The sequence below is a fragment of the Dermochelys coriacea genome, chromosome 2 (assembly GCF_009764565.3).
Source record: "Dermochelys coriacea isolate rDerCor1 chromosome 2, rDerCor1.pri.v4, whole genome shotgun sequence".
In the NCBI taxonomy this organism is placed as follows: domain Eukaryota; kingdom Metazoa; phylum Chordata; order Testudines; family Dermochelyidae; genus Dermochelys; species Dermochelys coriacea.
In genome coordinates this window covers 211,559,599-211,580,591 of record NC_050069.1, presented here as the reverse complement: position 1 = coordinate 211,580,591, position 20,993 = coordinate 211,559,599, and the positions used below count along the sequence as shown (strand labels likewise).

Genomic DNA, 20,993 nt, shown 5'->3' with positions numbered 1-20,993 from the left:
AATGTCCTATTTACACTCCTCTGAACCACTTTAATCATTTCTGCTCCTGTTTGGGGCCATTATTGTATACTTGTTTTTCAGACAACCTAACTAGTCCTTTCCCCCAAACGCCTTCCAAATAATCACCATATTTTTACTCCTGATATGCCCAGAACTGATCCAGTGTTCCAAACATACTTGGTGAGTTATAACCATGCATGTGCAAGATAGCTTATGTGGTAATTGAATTCATTATATAGGCAGAATTTATCTCCTGTAGTGGTGGTGACTGGGGCAGTGGAATGAAATGTTGCAACAAAATTGTCATCTTTTTTAGATTGCTCAGTTAAATGCTCTCATTGCTCTGTTGCTGAGAGAACTTGCCTCAGGTGACAGACAGAAGATCATGACCATTTGCACTATAGATGTTCATGCTCGAGATGTGGTGGCAAAACTTGTTGCTCAAAAGGTAAATTATAGGGTGTAACTTTTTCTTCATACAATTTTTAGGGTTTAAAAGAAAAAAAAGGACTTTAAACCAAGCATGTGTCCAGGCTTGCATGAGTCTCGCGAACCAGCTGAGCGGCAGCGAACCAGCGGAGCAGCGGGGACAGCAGAGCAGCTCACAGCAGGAGTTTGCCTGGGACTGGTAAGTATCCGAGTGTGTGTGTTTGCTTGCTGAGGAAGTATCCGAGCGTGTGTTTGCTGGGAGGGCAGGGAGAGAGCCTGAGTGAGTGTCTGATTGGCTGCTAGCCTGCAGGGGGCGGGCATTAGGGTGTCTGTGTGTTTGCGTCAGGGAAGCCTGGCTGTTTGAAAATAGCCAGAGCCTCGCGAACCAGCTGAGCAGCGGGGACAGCAGAGCAGCTCACAGCAGGAGTTTGCCTGGGAGTTCGCCTGGAGTGAGCCCAGTGAGGCTTACATCTTGCCAACGTCTCTGAGGAAGCTCATAGTAGGTAGGTGATATGGAAGGGGGGGGTTCAGCTATTGTGACCTGCACTGGATGTGCCATGTTTGTCTTTCTTCCACAGGACAGAAGCGACTTTGTCTGTACAAAGTGCAAGCTGGTCTCCATATTGGAAGAGAAGATTGAAGGTCTGGAGCAACAGGTAACGACCCTGCGTTGTATACGAGAGACTGAGGATTTTCTGGACCAAACTCAGGATAGCCTTCTAGGGGCACAAAGCTCTAAAGATGTAGAGCAGGTTGCACAGAGGAGCCAAGAGGCCAGTGAAGAAGCTTGGCAACATGTGACCTCCAGAAGAGGTAAGCGGAATGTCCGGGTTCCAGTAACACAGACACAGGTAACTAACCGCTTTCATGTTCTCTCCACAGGTACCATTGCGGAGAGTGGACCAGATGATATGTCTGGGGGGAGAAAGCAGAAGGAGACCCCGCTGGTTGGGAGGCATGAGATGCGATGTCCTGAGGTTGGGGGTTCCACGACCACCACTCCCAAGAGGAGAAGGCGGGTGGTGGTGGTCGGGGACTCTCTCCTCCGGGGGACTGAGTCATCTATCTGCCGCCCTGACTGGGAAAACCGAGAAGTCTGCTGCTTGCCAGGGGCTAAGATTCGTGATGTGACGGAGAGACTGCCGAGACTCATCAAGCCCTCGGATCGCTACCCCTTCCTGCTTCTCCACGTGGGCACCAATGATACTGCCAAGAATGACCTTGAGCGGATCACTGCGGACTACGTGGCTCTGGGAAGAAGGATAAAGGAGTTGGAGGCGCAAGTGGTGTTCTCGTCCATCCTCCCCGTGGAAGGAAAAGGCCTGGGTAGGGACCGTCGAATCGTGGAGGTCAACGAATGGCTACGCAGGTGGTGTCGGAGAGAAGGCTTTGGATTCTTTGACCATGGGATGGTGTTCCATGAAGGAGGAGTGCTGGGCAGAGACGGGCTCCATCTTAGGAAGAGAGGGAAGAACATCTTTGCCAGCAGGCTGGCTAACCTAGTGAGGAGGGCTTTAAACTAGGTTCACCGGGGGAAGGAGACCAAAGCCCTGAGGTAAGTGGGAAAGCGGGATACCGGGAGGAAGCACAGGCAGGAATGTCTGAGAGGGGAGGGCTCCTGCCTCATACTGGGAATGAGGGGCGATCAACAGGTTATCTCAAGTGCTTATATACAAATGCACAAAGCCTTGGAAACAAGCAGGGAGAACTGGAGGTCCTGGTGATGTCAAGGAATTATGACGTGATTGGAATAACAGAGACTTGGTGGGATAACTCACATGACTGGAGTACAGTCATGGATGGTTATAAACTGTTCAGGAAGGACAGGCAGGGCAGAAAAGGTGGGGGAGTAGCACTGTATGTAAGGGAGCAGTATGACTGCTCAGAGCTCCGGTACGAAACTGTGGAAAAACCTGAGTGTCTCTGGATTAAGTTTAGAAGTGTGTGCAACAAGAGTGATGTCATGGTGGGAGTCTGCTATAGACCACCGGACCAGGGGGATGAGGTGGATGAGGCTTTCTTCCGGCAACTCACGGAAGCTACTAGATCGCATGCCCTGATTCTCATGGGTGACTTTAATTTTCCTGATATCTGCTGGGAGAGCAATACAGCGGTGCATAGACAATCCAGGAAGTTTTTGGAAAGCGTAGGGGACAATTTCCTGGTGCAAGTGCTAGGGGAGCCAACTAGGGGGAGCGCTTTTCTCGACCTGCTGCTCACAAACCGGGTAGAATTAGTGGGGGAAGCAAAAGTGGATGGGAATCTGGGAGGCAGTGACCATGAGTTGGTTGAGTTCAGGATCCTGACGCAGGGAAGAAAGGTAAGCAGCAGGATACGGACCCTGGACTTCAGGAAAGCAGACTTTGACTCCCTCAGGGAACAGATGGCCAGGATCCCCTGGGGGACTAACATGAAAGGGAAGGGAGTCCAGGAGAGCTGGCTGTATTTCAAGGAATCCCTGTTGAGGTTACAGGGACAAACCATCCCGATGAGTCGAAAGAATAGTAAATATGGCAGGCGACCAGCTTGGCTTAATGGTGAAATCCTAGCGGATCTTAAACATAAAAAAGAAGCTTACAAGAAGTGGAAGGTTGGACATATGACCAGGGAAGAGTATAAAAATATTGCTCGGGCATGTAGGAAAGATATCAGGAGGGCCAAATCGCACCTGGAGCTGCAGCTAGCAAGAGATGTCAAGAGTAACAAGAAGGGTTTCTTCAGGTATGTTGGCAACAAGAAGAAAGCCAAGGAAAGTGTGGGCCCCTTACTGAATGAGGGAGGCAAGCTAGTGACAGAGGATGTGGAAAAAGCTAATGTACTCAATGCTTTTTTTGCCTCTGTTTTCACTAACAAGGTCAGCTCCCAGACTGCTGTGCTGGGCAACACAAAATGGGGAAGAGATGGCCAGCCCTCTGTAGAGATAGAGGTGGTTAGGGACTATTTAGAAAAGCTGGACGTGCACAAGTCCATGGGGCCGGACGAATTGCATCCGAGAGTGCTGAAGGAATTGGCGGCTGTGATTGCAGAGCCCTTGGCCATTATCTTTGAAAACTCGTGGCGAACGGGGGAAGTCCCGGATGACTGGAAAAAGGCTAATGTAGTGCCCATCTTTAAAAAAGGGAAGAAGGAGGATCCTGGGAACTACAGGCCGGTCAGCCTCACCTCAGTCCCTGGAAAAATCATGGAGCAGGTCCTCAAAGAATCAATCCTGAAGCACTTAGAGGAGAGGAAAGTGATCAGGAACAGTCAGCATGGATTCACCAAGGGAAGGTCATGCCTGACTAATCTAATCGCCTTTTATGATGAGATTACTGGTTCTGTGGATGAAGGGAAAGCAGTGGATGTATTGTTTCTTGACTTTAGCAAAGCTTTTGACACGGTCTCCCACAGCATTCTTGTCAGCAAGTTAAGGAAGTATGGGCTGGATGAATGCACTATAAGGTGGGTAGAAAGCTGGCTAGATTGTCGGGCTCAACGGGTAGTGATCAATGGCTCCATGTCTAGTTGGCAGCCGGTGTCAAGTGGAGTGCCCCAGGGGTCGGTCCTGGGGCCCGTTTTGTTCAATATCTTCATAAATGATCTGGAGGATGGTGTGGATTGCACTCTCAGCAAATTTGCGGATGATACTAAACTGGGAGGAGTGGTAGATACGCTGGAGGGGAGGGATAGGATACAGAAGGACCTAGACAAATTGGAGGATTGGGCCAAAAGAAATCTAATGAGGTTCAATAAGGATAAGTGCAGGACCCTGCACTTAGGATGGAAGAATCCAATGCACCGCTACAGACTAGGGACCGAATGGCTCGGCAGCAGTTCTGCGGAAAAGGACCTAGGGGTGACAGTGGACGAGAAGCTGGATATGAGTCAGCAGTGTGCCCTTGTTGCCAAGAAGGCCAATGGCATTTTGGGATGTATAAGTAGGGGCATAGCGAGCAGATCGAGGGACGTGATCGTTCCCCTCTATTCGACACTGGTGAGGCCTCATCTGGAGTACTGTGTCCAGTTTTGGGCCCCACACTACAGGAAGGATGTGGATAAATTGGAAAGAGTACAACGAAGGGCAACGAAAATGATTAGGGGTCTAGAGCACATGACTTATGAGGAGAGGCTGAGGGAGCTGGGATTGTTTAGTCTGCAGAAGAGAAGAATGAGGGGGGATTTGATAGCTGCTTTCAACTACCTGAAAGGGGGTTTCAAAGAGGATGGCTCTAGACTGTTCTCAATGGTAGCAGATGACAGAACGAGGAGTAATGGTCTCAAGTTGCAATGGGGGAGGTTTAGATTGGATATTAGGAAAAACTTTTTCACTAAGAGGGTGGTGAAACACTGGAATGCGTTACCTAGGGAGGTGGTAGAATCTCCTTCCTTAGAGGTTTTTAAGGTCAGGCTTGACAAAGCCCTGGCTGGGATGATTTAACTGGGACTTGGTCCTGCTTTGAGCAGGGGGTTGGACTAGATGACCTTCTGGGGTCCCTTCCAACCCTGATATTCTATGATTCTATGATTCTATGATTCTATAAGGAAGGGGCAGATGATATAGTTGTGGGCACAAGGACTACCTGCTTCTCACCCATGTACTGAACCCCTGGCCATACCTCTCTCTGTGGTACATTGCCTTCTGGAGTCTCATACTTGGGTGATGAATCAAACCAAGAACTTTTTTTTTTACCCATTTGTAGGATGGTTCAAACCAGGTTCAAACTTTGATCAGCAAAGGGTTCCTTTCAGAACCTTAGATCATAAAATTTATGAGCGCAAGTTATTCTTGGGTAAGCCAAGTCTGTTCTTCAGATGATGGGTTCCATGAAGGCATGTCTGGAACTAGTCTGTCCTTCTATGTAGCTTCTCCATCTTTGATTATTTAGCCATTAATTGTTTTGTTCTGATCTCTGTTTAGCCCTCCAGAACTGGAGGCCTGTCTGTCTTGCATGGTGGTTGCAGGATAAATATATTCCTACACACAACTTTTTTGTTGTGGTGAAACTGAAGTTACAGATACATGTCAGTTGTTTGAATGCATATCACCTTATAATGGATGGAGAATGAAAAGGGCTTGGGAGGTAATCATAGGTACTGAAACCAAGGATGCTGGGAGTTCTGCTGCACCCCCCTGGCTTGAAGTGGTTTCCATTATATACAGGGTTTACGATTTGGTTCAATGGCTCTCAGCATGCCTGGAAGTAAGTATAATCCCTTATAATTGCTTGTAGTAGTTATTACTTGTAAAAGACAAGGTGTGAAACCTACTGATGACAGTTAAACCTGTTGGGAGTGTCTGGTTTCTTTCATCTCCACAGCTTCTGCATGACACTATTTTTGTGCAATGGTTTTAGGTCACTAGTTCCCAAGCTTTTGCTTGGCTGTCACAACTACGCCATAGATGGGATGAGGCCCAGAAACACTGCCTTGCCAACATTTGCGATGCTCAGTTCCAGTACTTTTGGGAAATACCTCTCGTCTAGTTATTACACCTCTGACTGACGGGTACTGACTATTAATAATGAACTGTCTCTGCTTGATCCATTTAATAGAATACAAAGTTAAATTTTCCATAGCAAACCTCTGTGTTCTTTCATAAATATGTTTACGGTCCTTCTTAATATGACAAATGCAATACCTTTGTGTGTGTGTGTATAAATAAAACAAATGATATGATCTTTGTGTTTGTAAAATAGATAAAATAAAATATTCCCTACTTGATGTGCTATAGGTTCTCAGTGTAATCTGACAAGTATTGCAATTAGTGTATGTACCATTCTACACAATTGGCTTATATATGTAAAATAAATATTTTCAAATTAACGTCGCACTTCACTTTTTACATGGTCCATATCATGCAAGATCCTATTATAACATATATGCACAACATATATACAATTAAGGTTTTGGTGATATCCTAAATTTCCCAGCTTTTGTGCTTTTAAAATCTCCACCATGTTAGTAACATTCTTTGCATGTAATAATAGTGTCTCATTGCTTAAAGGTGTTACATTACTCTAACACAGTCTCTACACCTGACAATGAGTGGGGCTCCTGCAGGGCCAGCTGGCACAGGCAAAAGAGAGACCACCAAAGGCCTGGGCCATGCCCTTGGTATGATGGTCTATGTCTTCAACTGTTCTGAACGGATGGACTATAAGGTACGGTATTTTATCAAACAGTGGTTTCAGTACTATTTTATTTTTTTAACATACAATACATTAAAAAACTTTAATCTTTCTGAAAATAAATACTAAATGGCTGATTCTATCTTTTAGTCCATAGGAAACATCTATAAAGGTTTGGTCCAGACAGGTGCTTGGGGATGCTTTGATGAGTTTAATCGAATTTCAGTAGAAGTCCTATCAGTGGTGGCAGTGCAAGTAAAGACCATACACGATGCCATTAGAAATAAGAGGAAAAAGTAAGTATTTTAATGTCATTTCTTTTTATAAGCCTTTGCAAAGACATAAGTACAAAAATTTAGAAGTATATTTCTAAAAATCCTGTTATGGACAGATGTTGAGCCCTCCCTTGTAAATTCTTGTGTGTGTGTGTAACATATATATATATATATATATATATATATATATATATATATATATATATATATATATATATAAATCTATCTAGAAGCTAATTTAATATCTAAGATTAGCCCTCTCCCCAAAATTATAAGAAGAAAACACCTAGAATATGGGTGAAATACTGGCCCCACTGAAGTTAATGGGAGGATTCACTTTAACTCTAGGATTTCACCCTGTATAGAGTTATTACATACTATGGAGCAGGTCCTTGGCTGTGGTAGATTTTGTCCTAATTCCATTGAAGTCAATGGAGTTATGACGGTTTATATTAGCTGAGGATCTGCTCCATTTCCTTCTATATCTTTTTGTTATATTTTTTCTCTTGGATTGGCAAGCACCATAACAACCTACCACATACCTCTTCTTGGTCACAATTGCATGCACAGATTTTTTTTTCCCTAAATCAGACAGTCTGTTCTCCATTTTAAATGCAGTTCTGCATTCTGAGGTTTTCCTTTGGATTTATTTAAAAGGTGGAAATAATTGTTGGTCTCTAATCAAACTGCAGTATTATAGCAAGTCATTTACTTACATCATGTCATGGCTATTGCAGATTTTTATTCCTTGGAGAAAACATTACACTGAAATCATCAGTTGGGATATTTATTACCATGAACCTGGGTTATGCTGGTCGAACAGAATTACCCGAAAATCTCAAAGCTCTATTCAGGCAAGTAAACTGTAGATTATCATTTAGAGTACTCATGCCACCTAATGTCACTGGCCTGGTTTGCAATGTAAGACATTTCAGAGTTTCTGTGAAAATGTTCAACACGGTTATTGTTTCTGCCCATACAAATTGATAGGGATGGATGCACTTAATAATGGAACTTTTTTCATATTTTTACATATATAAGGTGTAAAACTTTTGAGTATTTAATAACATGGAAGATCTACACATAAAACACACATGTATACAAGGATACCCACTATTTTGTGAGTAATTACAGCAATTGTATATGGAAATCTATCCATAAAGGTTGAAAGGCACCAAATTTACCTTTTTATTAAGGCTGTCAATTAATCACAGTTACCTCATGCAATTAACTCAAAAATTAATTGCGATTAAAAAAATTAATCACGATTAATTGCACTGTTAAGCAATAGAATACCAACTGAAATTTATTAAATATTTTTGGATGTTTTCTACATTTTCAAATATATTGATTTCTATTACAACACAGAACACAACGTGTACAGTGCTCACTTTATATTTTTATTACAAATATTTGCACTGTAAAAATGATAAACAAAAGAAATAATATTTTCAATTTACCTCATACGGTACTGTAGTACAATGAAAGTACAACTTACAAATGTAGATTTTTGTTCGTGACATAACTGCACTCAAAAACAAAACAGTGTAAAACTTTAGAGCCTACAAGTCCACTCAATTCTACTTCTTGTTCAGCCAATCGCTAAGACAAACAAGTTTGTTTACATTTACAGGAGATGCTTCTGTCTGCTTCTTATTTACAATGTCACCTGAAAGTGAGAACAGGCATTTGCATGGCACTTTTGTAGCCAGTGTTGCAAGGTATTTATGTGCCAGATATGCTAAACATTCATATGCCCCTTCATGCTTCAGCCACCATTCCAGAGGATATGCTTCCATGCTGCTGATGCTCATTAAAAAATAATGCCTTAATTAAATTTTGAGACTGAACTCGTTGGGGGAGAAATGTATGTTCCCTGCTTTTTTACCCACATTCTGCCATATATTTCATGTTATAGCAGTCTCGGATGATGACCCAGTACATTTGTTTTAAGAACACTTTCACAGCATATTTGACAAAACGAAAAGAAGATACCAATGTAAGATTTCTAAAAATAGCTACAGCACTCGACACAAGATTTAAAGTTCAGAAGTGCCTTCCAACAGCTAAGAGGGACGAGGTGTGGAGCATGCTCTCAGAAGTCTTAAAAGAGCAACACTCTGATGCGGAAACTACAGAACCTGAACCACCAAAAAAGAAAATCAACCTTCTGCTGGTGGCATCTGACTCAGATGATGAAAATTAAAATGCGCCAGTCGTTCTGCTTTGGATCGTTATCGAGCAGAACCCATCTCAGCATGGACTCATGTCCTATGGAATGGTGGTTGAAGATGAAGGGATATATGAACCTTTAGCCCATCTGGCACGTAAATATCTTGTGACGCTGGCTACAACAGTGCCATGCAAATGCCTGTTCTCACTTTCAGGTGACATTGTAAACAAGAAGCGGGCAGCATTATCTCCTGCAAATTGTAACCAAGTTTGTTTGTCTGAGCGATTGGTTGAAGTAGGACTGAGTGGACTTGTACACTCTAAAGTTTTATATTGTTTTATTTTTGAATGCAGTTTTTTGTACATAATTCTACATATGTAAGTTCAACTTTCATGATAAAGAGACTGCATTACAGTACTTATATGAGGTGAATTGAAAAATACTATTTCCTTTGTTTCTTAAAGTGCAAATATTCAAAAATAAATAGTGAGCACTGCACAGTTTGTATTCTGTGTATTCAAATCAACATATTTGAAAACATCCAAAAATATTTAAATAAATGGTATTCCATTATTGTTTAACAATTAGATTAATCACAATTATTTTTTTAATTGCATGATTAATTTAATCGTTTGACAGCCCTACTTTTTATATGCTTGCACAGATGTAAGTATGCCCATGTACGTACATGTTTCATATGCACTTATTGAAAATGTGGCCCTTTTTTTAGTCGCTAAATTGTTGGGTTGGTGATTATTGGACAGACATGAAGCATAAACACTGCAAAACAATTTAATTTTTGGTCATTTTAGTAGCTTTACCTAAAATACATGTTGCATAATACACCATATTTCCAAAGAATGTAATTAAAATGTAGGAAGTGTAAACTCTAACCTTTTATATTGTCTTTAATTTCCTTTACATGTTGCATATATAATTCTAACCTGTGGTGGTTGTTAAATTGTCAAAATAGGTTTGTAGGACTAAATTCACCTCTGTATAAGTAGGTATGCCTCCATTTAATCCACAGAATGGTAAGCACCTATGCCAATGGTGATTTTAATCTGATGATTAGATTTGAAATTCTGCTTGGATCTGACTGGAAATATATTTTTACTTCAGTGGAGTGACACCTGCTTACATAAACATTTGACTGACCCAAAATCTTTACTTTTGCCTTAGTGCTTTTCATGATTTCATCCAGCCTCAAAAGAAAATGAGTGATTTTGAAGTTCACTAGACCTCAATATTTTAAGTGACTGGAGTAAGCTGTAAGACTTTTTAGGGCTGAATTGGCATTCCAAGCTCTCACTCACTACCTGGGATTTGCCTCTCAGAGCCATGCATTTCTGTGGCTGATTTTTACAAGGTAGAACTTTAGGGCAGAAATTGGCCCTGTGGGTTTTTGATTTGGGGTTCTTTTTAGCAGTGCATGTTTGTTCACTGATACTACTTTCTTCTACAACTATTAAGAGATGAGGATGAATAACAAGTGAGTAGCTGCGGATACAAATTTTATATCCTCACAAGGCTCTCCTCTTGTCGCCATCTACAAAAATCTCAGAAGAGACAGCTAAAAACATATTAAATAGTAAACTAATATTCCATGGAAGCCATTGCTGTGTTTGCCACTTGAGTTATGTTCTGTTAGGTAGGATATAGATGGAGTATAAACCTTCATACTTTAGGATACATGGCAACCACTAATAAGGATTAGGAAGAATTTTCCATATACTTTTATTCCAGAATTGTCCACTACAGGGTTTTTTGCACCTTGATGTATGTGAGGAAAATTCCTTGGAATACATGAAGCACTTGTTCTGAACCTTTTTTTTTTTAATTTCTCTTTCCCTTCATGATTGTGAATGGGAGACGTCCATTTGATCGCAGAAGGAAGGAAAAGGTGTTCCATGAGACACAATCTCTGTTAAAATGTAATCCACACTATGGAAAAAATTAAGAACTTCTACATGTTTCAAATAGTGATTTAATGAGGGGTGTCTTTGACCTTCTCTCCTTTTTTGTGTGTCTGTTTTTGGTTTTGTGTTGACTGAGATGTTTTAATGGCTGGATGGCTTGCCAATGTGTATTCTGTTTTAAAAACCAGGAATAAAAAATAAAGTATTTTTAAAAAAAAAAAAGGGGGGGGAGTTTTATTCCATCTTAAACAGTCCTCCAGGAGAATTCATTCTTGAAAAGAGCAAATCCAAAATGGTGACCATGACTCGAATGGCATGTCTTTGTATGTTCCAGTATTCACTGCACCTTGCAAGTGTCTTCCAGTTCATCACACTAAGTGACAGAATCGTATATTGTTCTGAGGCACTAGCGCTGAGGTGGCTGCAGTATGTGACTTGAAAGCTCTGTACTTTTCAACCGTGTCCTTTCTATGTAGCCGTGTTACTGAATGCTAATAATCCACAGTGCCTAATTAACTATTATTTTTTAATTTGAAGTAGAGTCCTTGTTCGCTCTGACTGACGCACATAATTATGACTCTCTTGAGCTCTGTTTAAGAATGTTTATACACATCAGTCACTTGATTTAGGTGACTTGTTCTTTCCATGCTTAAATACTAATCTGTGTATTTTGACTTTTTTTTTAAAACCCTGTGCCATGGTTGTCCCTGACATTGAATGGATCTGTGAAATTATGTTGGTTCCTGAGGGATTTATTGATGCACGCTTGTTAGCCAGGAAGTTTATTACCTTGTATACTCTCTGCAGGGAGGTGCTTTCTAAACAGGTGAGGGTCTGTTTTGGACTTCTGGGCTAGATATATGCTAATTACCCCCCACTCACCTCCGATTTTGAAATAGTGATGTTGGGCAGAGTGAAACTTGCATAATTTATAATTTTATATATTTTTTTAAATTGCATGTAGATCTTTATTATATCAGCTAAGATGATGCCCAGTAAAACAGTTGTTGACATTTAAAATAGTGGCTCCATGCATTCAGAAGTGACTTTTCCCCCCTGGTACTTAGTGTTTTTGTAATACATTAATTTTGGAATAAATAATTGACTATTAACTGTTCAATACATAGTGAGGTGGAATTCAATCCTGCTGTTGTAATGCACCTATACTGGGATTTATTGAAAAAAGAAAAACCATTAGTCAATGTAAGAATGACAATCGGTGATTTATGACTAGCTATATTTGGATGAGTTTTAAAATTTACCACACACATACAGTAAAGAGAACGTCAAATGCAGGAAGTATAGTATCATTGCTAAATTATATAGAAATTACACTAGGAAGAAGTCGTGTTCACAATACTTACCTAAAAATGTCAGTTATAAAAGTCAGAAGATTTATTATTTCCTCTCCTCAGCTTATGCTATTCATTCATTTCCAAAAGTATAACTCGTTACAGGTGAAGGTATTCTTTATATTCAGTTTCATTAGTTGAATAGCCACTGTCTGTCTGAACAACCCGTCAGCTTTACCCATAAATCTTGGCAAATAAAACCACTTGTGAAAGAAAAGAGTTTACCTTTCTAAGTGCATAACTTTGTAATTCTTGCCTCCTGTAAATAGACTGAAGTTCCCCTCTCATGCTCTTTAAAACATGGCTCAAGACCATTCTGATTTCTTTCAAATTTTTTATATATTTTTGGCATGTAGTGAAAGGAAGATATTAATCTGTGATTACAAGAATGCGAGCCAGGGACTCCTGAGCTCCAATGCTACTTTGAGATGGAATCCCTTTCTGGGTTTGGGCAAACCACTTAACTAGTTTGCCTTAATTTTGTCCTCAGTAAAATATGGATGACAATACTCACTACTAGTACTTAACATCTGTGGTACCTCAAAGAGATCTTGTGAGATTTGGTTATTGTTTAAGTTTTTTGAAAAGGTAAAAAGGTTTTAAAGGGATTATTAGTATTATTTTTATTTTTGTTTTTCCTCTGTAATTTATTATGGTTGCTTAGCTCATTCTTTTAGTATGTTATCAGATCTCTTTTTGAATTGTGAAGCATTGAGTACTTGCAGATAAACACCTGTTTGTTTTCTGTCATTTCATAAAACCATTTGCATTAGACAGGCCAGATTCTGCTGTCAGATACACCAGTATAAATCAGCTCATTGTAAATCTTCTGAAATCAATGATGTTACTTTATACTAGTCTAAAATATTCTAATATGTTGTAAATTCTAGTTTCTCTCTCCATCTAGCTATATATTAAATTGTATATACTTCTAAGAAAGGTTTTCTCCTTAAATATTTAAATTTAACTTTCAATTCATAAGGTTTCATGAATAGTCAGTGTTTGTTTTTTCATAGGATCATTATGATTGGGGACTTCGTGCTGTTATGTCAGTCTTGGTGGTTGCTGGCTCATTGAAGCGAGGAGACAAGAACAGACCTGAGGACCAGGTTAGGTACCTTTTATGTACATATTTAAGTTTAACAATCATCAGAACTTCTGATACTGTGTTTTATCTCTGAATCACTGGGAATAAAGACTGAATCCTGAAGAGAGGGAGATGGGTTTAAAGCCCTGGCTGATATGATATGTGATTTACCATCCTTTTCCAGGTACTTATGCGAACCTTAAGAGACTTCAACTTGCCTAAAATAGTGACAGATGATATCCCAATTTTCAGTGACCTATTTCTAGCTCTGGATGTTCCAAGGAAGAGGGACCTGCATTTTGAACAGATGGTTAAACAATCTACCCTGGAGCTTCACTTGCAGCCTGAGGAGAGCTTTATTCTCAAAGTAAAATAATCCATTGCTTTTAATTACACCCCTTAAGAGTTTCAATCAACATAATTGCAGTCAAGTTGTATTAGACATGAAGGTTAACTTGCAGTACGTTGCAGTGTTCCTAATGTGTCCTGAAAGTCTAGGTGTTTCAAAGGCACTGTGTCATGAGGGCATATTGCAATTCAATACAAGTAGATTCATGTTAGTAAATATGTAGTGTATATACTCCCCATATGGAGACAGGGAAATATTTCCTGTTTAAATACCTCTGTGTAGAAGATTTCTCTTAACATACAGTACAGTAGGTTTACAGTGCCAACACTTTAACACCAGCAAATAATAAGTATTATTATGTATAGCATATAGTGTGTTTATTTTAGACAAGACACCATGAGTGACAGCAATACACAGTGCAGTAGCAATAATGGGAAGGGAGAACAAGGGTTGAAGTTAGATCATGTAGTTCTTTGAGTGGCTCTGCATATTCCCATTCCTGAGTATTGCTCTGCCCAATGGTAGAACTTTCTAGCAAGTGTCCCTTGGGGTGTTCTCTCACCCCCCACCCACACCACCTTTCCCTTCAGTGTCTCCAAACATTCTCAGAATAAGGCTGTATTGGAGAGTGCTGCATCCTCTACTACCTCATCTCCTTCCAGCCACGTGCCTGGATAGAAGTGAACCACTCCAGTCTGCTCAGATCCAGAGTTCTTTCTCCTTCAGTGTTCATTTGTGTTTTGTTGTTGTTAGTTGGTAGGTAGGTGTTAGTGTTTCAGTTCTGGGTGATGGTGGAACTGCAGGGGAAGAAGAAGCCGGGATTCAAGAGGCATGCTTCGTGCGCTGCTGTCTTCCCAGTGTTGGATATCAGGTGCCTCAAGAGTTTGGGAGAGAGTCACTCTCCATCTGGGTGTCGTATCCGTTTGGAGACGGGCGAGCCCATTTTATCAGTCCATGGAGACTTATTACATCAGACAAATGGGTTTAAGAAATTATATAGAAAATGTCGGTGCCATACAGTTTGAAAGACTACTCCTCTCCACTTCCATGTATCTTTCCCTTTTTAGGGTATCTTCTTGTGAGGATATTCTACTTTCAGAAGTAAAAAAAAAATTACTTTTGATTGAAGCTGTCAAGGAGGTACCTGAATACTTGGAGTTGAGTTCTATTCTAGGTACTTTGTGGTGCAGAAAAAGGATGGGGGAATTGTGGTGATCCCCTGGTGATATCTGGACCGGTGATCTGCGAGGTCACTCCAGTCCTCAGCTCTGGCAGCCAGCCAGCCTTACCCTGATCTGCTGTGAGAACCCCCACTCCTGGGTTGTTCCTGAACAGCCTCTAGCATGTAAGCTGCTCCCAGTTACGTGAGTGAGCACTTTTGGCCAGCTGCTGCTTGGATTGTGCAACCAAATGACACTAGCCAATATCTCCAGTCCCAGACACAACCCTAGGAACCTCCGTCTTGCAGTGTTCAGTTATGCCTGCTGGATGCTGCAAGCTTATATGAGTGCATCAATTTAACAAAGAAATTGATATGTACTAGGCTTGTTATCCCAAAGGGAGTCTCTGACACACTTCAAACCAAATGCACTGCTTCAGGTAGAATAAACAAACATGTTTATTAACTACAAAAGATAGATTTTAAGTGATTATAAATCAAAGCACAACAAGTCAGATTTGGTCAAATGAAATGAAAGCAAAACTCATTCTAAGCTAATCTTAACACTTTCAGTTCCCTTACAAACTTAGATGCTTCTCAGCACAGGCTAGCTGGTTGCCCTTCAGCCAGGCTCTCTCCTTTGATCAGCGCTTCAGTCACTTGGTGGTGATGTCTATAGATGGAGGTGGAAGAGAGAGAGGAAGAGCTTAGCAAGCATCTCTCCCTTTTATCAAGTTCTTTCTGTCCTCTAGGCTTTGCCCTGCCGCCTTCAGGATCAGGTGAGCATTACCTCCTCATAGTCCCAAATTGACAGGGGAAGCGGGGGTGACTCACTCGAGAGTCCAACAGATCCTTTTTTCCTGCCTAGGTCAGTGTCCTTTGTTCCTGTGAGGCTGGGCTGGGTTTGTCCAATACATGCCATGATGAGGTATGAACTGCCCCTCTGTTTCTGGAGAGTTTTGCCTGGGCTTGTTTTAAGCCATGAGAACACATTTTCAGCCTCATAACTATATACATGAAATTACAACCTATAACATTACTATAACAACAATGCTCAGTGCATCATGAGCCTCCCAAAGACACCCAACATGACAAACTTTGCATTGGATACCGCACAATCATATTATAAGGATGAATATGGGGGTGCAGGATGTTCCCCCGAGATGCAGAGTGTCATTCAATTATAGACTTAAGGAACCTGAATAAATACATATGGAAGTTTTGAATCCCTGTCTTAACTTTGGCCTCTGTAATCCCTTCACTTTTGATTATGGATTCATTTGTGACTCTTGATTTAAAGGACATGTATTTTCATATATTGATTCATCACACTCATTGTAAATACCCTTGTTTCATGGTGCCAGGACACTATTTTCAGTACAAGGTGGTGCCATTTGGCCTCTCCATGGTGTCCAGAGTTTTTACAAAGTGCCTCTCTGTGGTAGTGGCTCAACTGAGAAGGCAGAGTTTTTTTTTGTTTACCCCAGCTTGATCAATTGGCTGCTGATGGCTGCTGTGCGCAAGGATGTACTAAACCATATTGCTTTTACAACCACCCTTTTCTGAGACCTGGCGCGTCTTCTCAATGTCAAAAAGTCAAACTCAGAGATTTTTTGATCATTGGCTCCATATTGGACTCTGGAAGGGAGAGCCTATCCATTAAGACAGATTTCTGAAAATATTACAATATGTTTTAAGCATTCAAAAACTTATTTCTGGATCTCATGGCAGACACTGCTTATGTGATTCTGTTCTCTCCTCTAAGAATGAGGCCTATGCAGTGCTGGATGGCTCAAGTCTACAGAACAAGTTGGGACAATCTTCAAATATTTCAAGGCATGCTGACCAACATTTTAGACTCACTAGCATGGTGGTCAGTCAGAGTAAATGTTCTCAGGAGTGTACAGTTCAATCCCCTGCCACCATCTCTGATGGTAACTTCAGATGCTTCAAACAGTGGTTGGGCCACAGTGCATTTGAGTCATCTGACAGTTCAGTGCCACTGGACTTCTCAGGACAGAGCCTTGCGTATCAACATAATGGAGTTGAGAGCCATTCACCTGGCCCTCAGATTATCCCTCACTTACACAGGAGGGTTGTGCAAATGGTAATAGGCAATACATCTGCTATGCACTACTGTGATGCTGTCTAAAGTGGAAGGTGACCATCTACACTAATATAGTCACCACTTTTACAAAATTGTAATAAATCTTGTTCACAGTGTGCCTTCTGAAGTATCATTGGAAAAGTTGTAATCTGCTGAATATTATTATCTGGTTATAATGTACATCTCGACATTGTGTGTGGAATTATGAGATTTTGCCATATGGTTTTTAACTAAAACATTTTTGTGAGTATGAGAAACGCTCACAGGTTAGCTCTTCAGGAATAACAAATGAACTCTAAACAAGAGCCCCTGCATGTCGTCCCTGAGGATGCCTCAAATGGCACATATGGAAAATGTCCAAGCAGAAATTTGCAATTCATATGAAGAACTGATGGCAGAGCATATATGCTGTGGAACTGTTTAATTCCATAACACCTCACGGATTTTTCCAGCAAAAAGGGTCAAGATTAAAAGAGGGAAAACAAAGGCCCTGGCCACCTCTTTCCTACTTCATCTTTGGACTGGTGAATTCTGACAGAGGAAACTTTGAACAAAAGAACCGAGGTCCCCAAAAACTATTTGGGCAACCCAGAGAGACTTATAAAAAGTTAGCAGATTTAACATCCATGCTAACATTTTGGAATACATACTTTGATCCAACTATAATGTATTTTATTTGCTTTAACTTTTTAGAACTTTTTTTTTCATAGTTAATAAATCTTCAGTTAGCTCACTAAAGGATTGGTAACAGCTTTGTGTTTGGTGTAAGGTCCTGAGCATCCATTGACTTAGATAAGTGACTGGCCCCCTGGAGCTGGAAGAACCTAATGTGTGCTGATTTTTGGTTTTAATAACCTGTCATCACAGAAGTCCAGTTTGTCTGGCTGGTAATATAGGCTGGATTGTCAAAGGGGACTGTCTGTGGCTCCATGTTAAGCTAGTTATAGTGATCCAGGAGCATACATTTTGTTGCTGGTTTGTTTAAATATAATTATAGAATATACCATCTGAGGGTGTCTGCCCAGTTTTTGGACAGTCTGGCCTGAGATTGGCTCTCTCAGATGTGATCCATACCAGGCATGGTGACAACGACGTCAACAAATAGAGGGCTGCTTACTCTACTCTCCTTCTGTGCAAAGGCAAACAAGTTATGGGATTGGTGCATTCTTCAAAATGTTTATCTGGTGGCCCTGCGTTTATCATAGAAGAACTTCTGAGTTGCAGGTTGTCTCTGAAAAGACAATTCTAAGATTTATGAGTGGTCCCTAAAGGATCAATTTGTTCAGAAGATATTTTCCAGTTAGGGTTAACCAGAAGTGAAGCTGTTCGCAATGATGTTCAACAAAAAGTGTTGCCTCTTCTGCTCCAGAATGAGCAGGAACAGTCAATTCATATCATATGCTTTTCTTCTGCAGTGGGGAGGGGGGCTGATGTATGCTTTTCCCCCTTTCCATTAATCCAGAAGGTTGCAAGGAAAATGCATCAGGACAGTGCAAGGATGATTCTCATTGCCCTGGCTTGGTCACATCAGTGATTTACTGATCTCCCTCCTCTGTCTGGCAGAGCCTTCGTGCATCTTCCTTTTTCTCCAGATCCGCGCTCTCAGCAAGAGGGCCAGGATCCTTCATCCACACCTGCAGTCCCTTCACTTGACAGTGTGGGCAATCAGACTTCAACTTTGTCTACTTTTGAACAGTTGTGTTCTTTGTCTATGCAGGATGTACTACTTAATTCTAGGTTTCAGAGTAGCAGCTGTGTTAGTCTGTATTCGCAAAAAGAAAAGGAGTACTTGTGGCACCTTAGAGACTAACAAATTTATTTGAGCATAAGCTTTCGTGAGCTACAGCTCACTTCATCGGATGCTTTTTTTTTTCCACCAAATGCATCCGATGAAGTGAGCTGTAGCTCACGAAAGCTTATGCTCTAATAAATTTGTTAGTCTCTAAGGTGCCACAAGTACTCCTTTTCTTTTTACTTAATTCTAGAAAGCATGTCTACCAAAAAATGTTACCACTTGAAATGGCCCAGATATGTAGCTTGGATGAGGAGAAAAGATGATTCTCCTGCCTCAGCTCCCATACCTTGTGTTTTAGAATATTTGATGCACTTAATAGCTGCAGGTTTATCTAACTCGTCTCTGAAAGTTCATTTGGCAGCTGTCTCTGCTTATCATTTTTTGTTGGTGGCTGATGTCTGTGCGCAATGTGGTGAAGAAATTTATGAAGGGTTTAATCTAATGTGTATCCCACTATGAGAAATCCTTTCCTTTCTTGGAATCTCACTTTGGTCTTGGCTACACTTTTATGAAGTCATCTTCTGAACCCTTAGCTGAGTGTTCGTTATAATGCCATTTTAAGAGAAAAATAATAATATTGCCATAATGTCAGTCAGAATGGTGACTGAATTGAATGCCTTGGGTGCTGAACCACCTGTTTTTATTTCTTTTTATAAAGGTAAGGTGGTTCTTAGGCCTGATTCCAGGTTTTTGTCAAAAGTGATGTTTGATTTTCACATCAATCAGACAGTTAATTTGCTGCTGTTTTTTTCCAAAGCCTCATGTGAATAAGGGGGAATCATACTTTGCATACAAAAAGAGCTTGTGTGTATTTAGACAGAACTAAATTTGTGAAAAACATCTAAATTATTTATATCTTAGGCTAAGAATCACATGGGTTATTTGGTATCTTCCCAGATTATTTTTAGATGGATTCAACAAGGACTTGTTGAATGTTGCACATTAGCAGAAATTATTGCTGCTATGTTGTTCTAACTCCTAGCACCACTTAACCTGTGATATGTGGTTACTATTCTTCACACCATACAACAAAAAGTTTGATCTCCATTCTATAGCCCGTGGTATGGTGATGGTTCTCATTTTCTTTTACTAGTCTCCATGATTGTGTAAATCAATTAGTTGAAAAATGAGATTTGTTTTAATTTGTTGAGGTATATTCATTCATCCAAATAAGACTGGTCTTTGCCTAAGCCTTAGAAGACAAACTCAGTTCCCTTGGGTATACACATTTTTAAGTTAGCTACGAAGGCAACAGTTCATTTTCCTGACTAAGGGGAAACGTGGGAGGGAGATAATATGTGGGAAATAATTTAGTGTCTTGGTGATAATGGGAGGACAGGAAAACAAAACCATTAGCTATGTACTAATTCTGTTTGGCAGGTTGTTCAGCTGGAGGAGTTTCTGGCAGTGCGTCACTCTGTCTTTGTGGTGGGAAATGCAGGCACAGGAAAGAGCACGGTACAGTAGACGGTACATTTTCTGTCTGTCTTTTTTTTATAAAAAGCATTTCATTAGTTTACAGAGAAAAATATTCTCTTCCCTTCAGGCTGAAATATGATACCATATTGCTCAGGCATTCCCAGCAGCAGGGGTATGAAGTGCAATCACAAATCTCAATGTTAAAGTGTAGGGTTTGTCTCCTACGTATTACTTGCATGACTCAAAATGAGAATAGTCATGGCAATGCATAATGGAAACTATATTTGGCAAATAGGTTTGAATGTTTGTTTTGGGATGTCAAGCTGGAGGGTGTAGTTAGATTACTAGCCAGGAATAGTGAGGTCAATGTTTCTTTGTTCCCAAAGTAGTAGCTGAATATTTTTGGAAGATGATACTCTTACATCTCAGCTGCTATGTTTTGACAGTCATCATATAACGCCATGTTTTTTCAATATTATGGTCCTTTAGATAGTAAGCAAAACTAGATGCCCTGGTCATTACTATATATTATCTCCATTTTACCCAAGGGAATCTGAGGCCCAGAGAGAGATTGATTTGCCTAAAGTCACACAGGGAGTCTCTAATAGAGCTGGGAACTAAACTCAGATTTCTTAAGTCATAGCTCAGTGGTTTGACTACAAGTCCATCCTCATCCAAGCTTCTCCATTGGACCAGCTTCCTGTGGTTTACCAGAGTGAAGCTTTAGCAGGATTGTCAGACCAGGATTCCTACTGGTCACTTTTATCTGTTCGATGGGAGGCTGGTGGTAAAGTAGGGCAGAGAGGAGGGAGCTCAGGGAAA

The 20,993-nt window shown here is 40.7% G+C and overlaps 1 protein-coding gene across 1 annotated transcript in view; it reads left to right on the top strand.

The window, feature by feature from the left end:
- DNAH11 (dynein axonemal heavy chain 11) overlaps positions 1-20,993 on the top strand; it is a 308,597-nt gene that overhangs the window by 106,934 nt on the left and 180,670 nt on the right. The window contains 10 exon segments of the mRNA XM_043507131.1: positions 317-448; positions 5,763-5,868; positions 5,871-5,913; positions 6,413-6,569; positions 6,687-6,832; positions 7,549-7,665; positions 11,591-11,729; positions 13,272-13,364; positions 13,527-13,709; positions 20,133-20,210. Coding sequence (XP_043363066.1) covers positions 317-448; positions 5,763-5,868; positions 5,871-5,913; positions 6,413-6,569; positions 6,687-6,832; positions 7,549-7,665; positions 11,591-11,729; positions 13,272-13,364; positions 13,527-13,709; positions 20,133-20,210 — 1,194 coding nt within the window.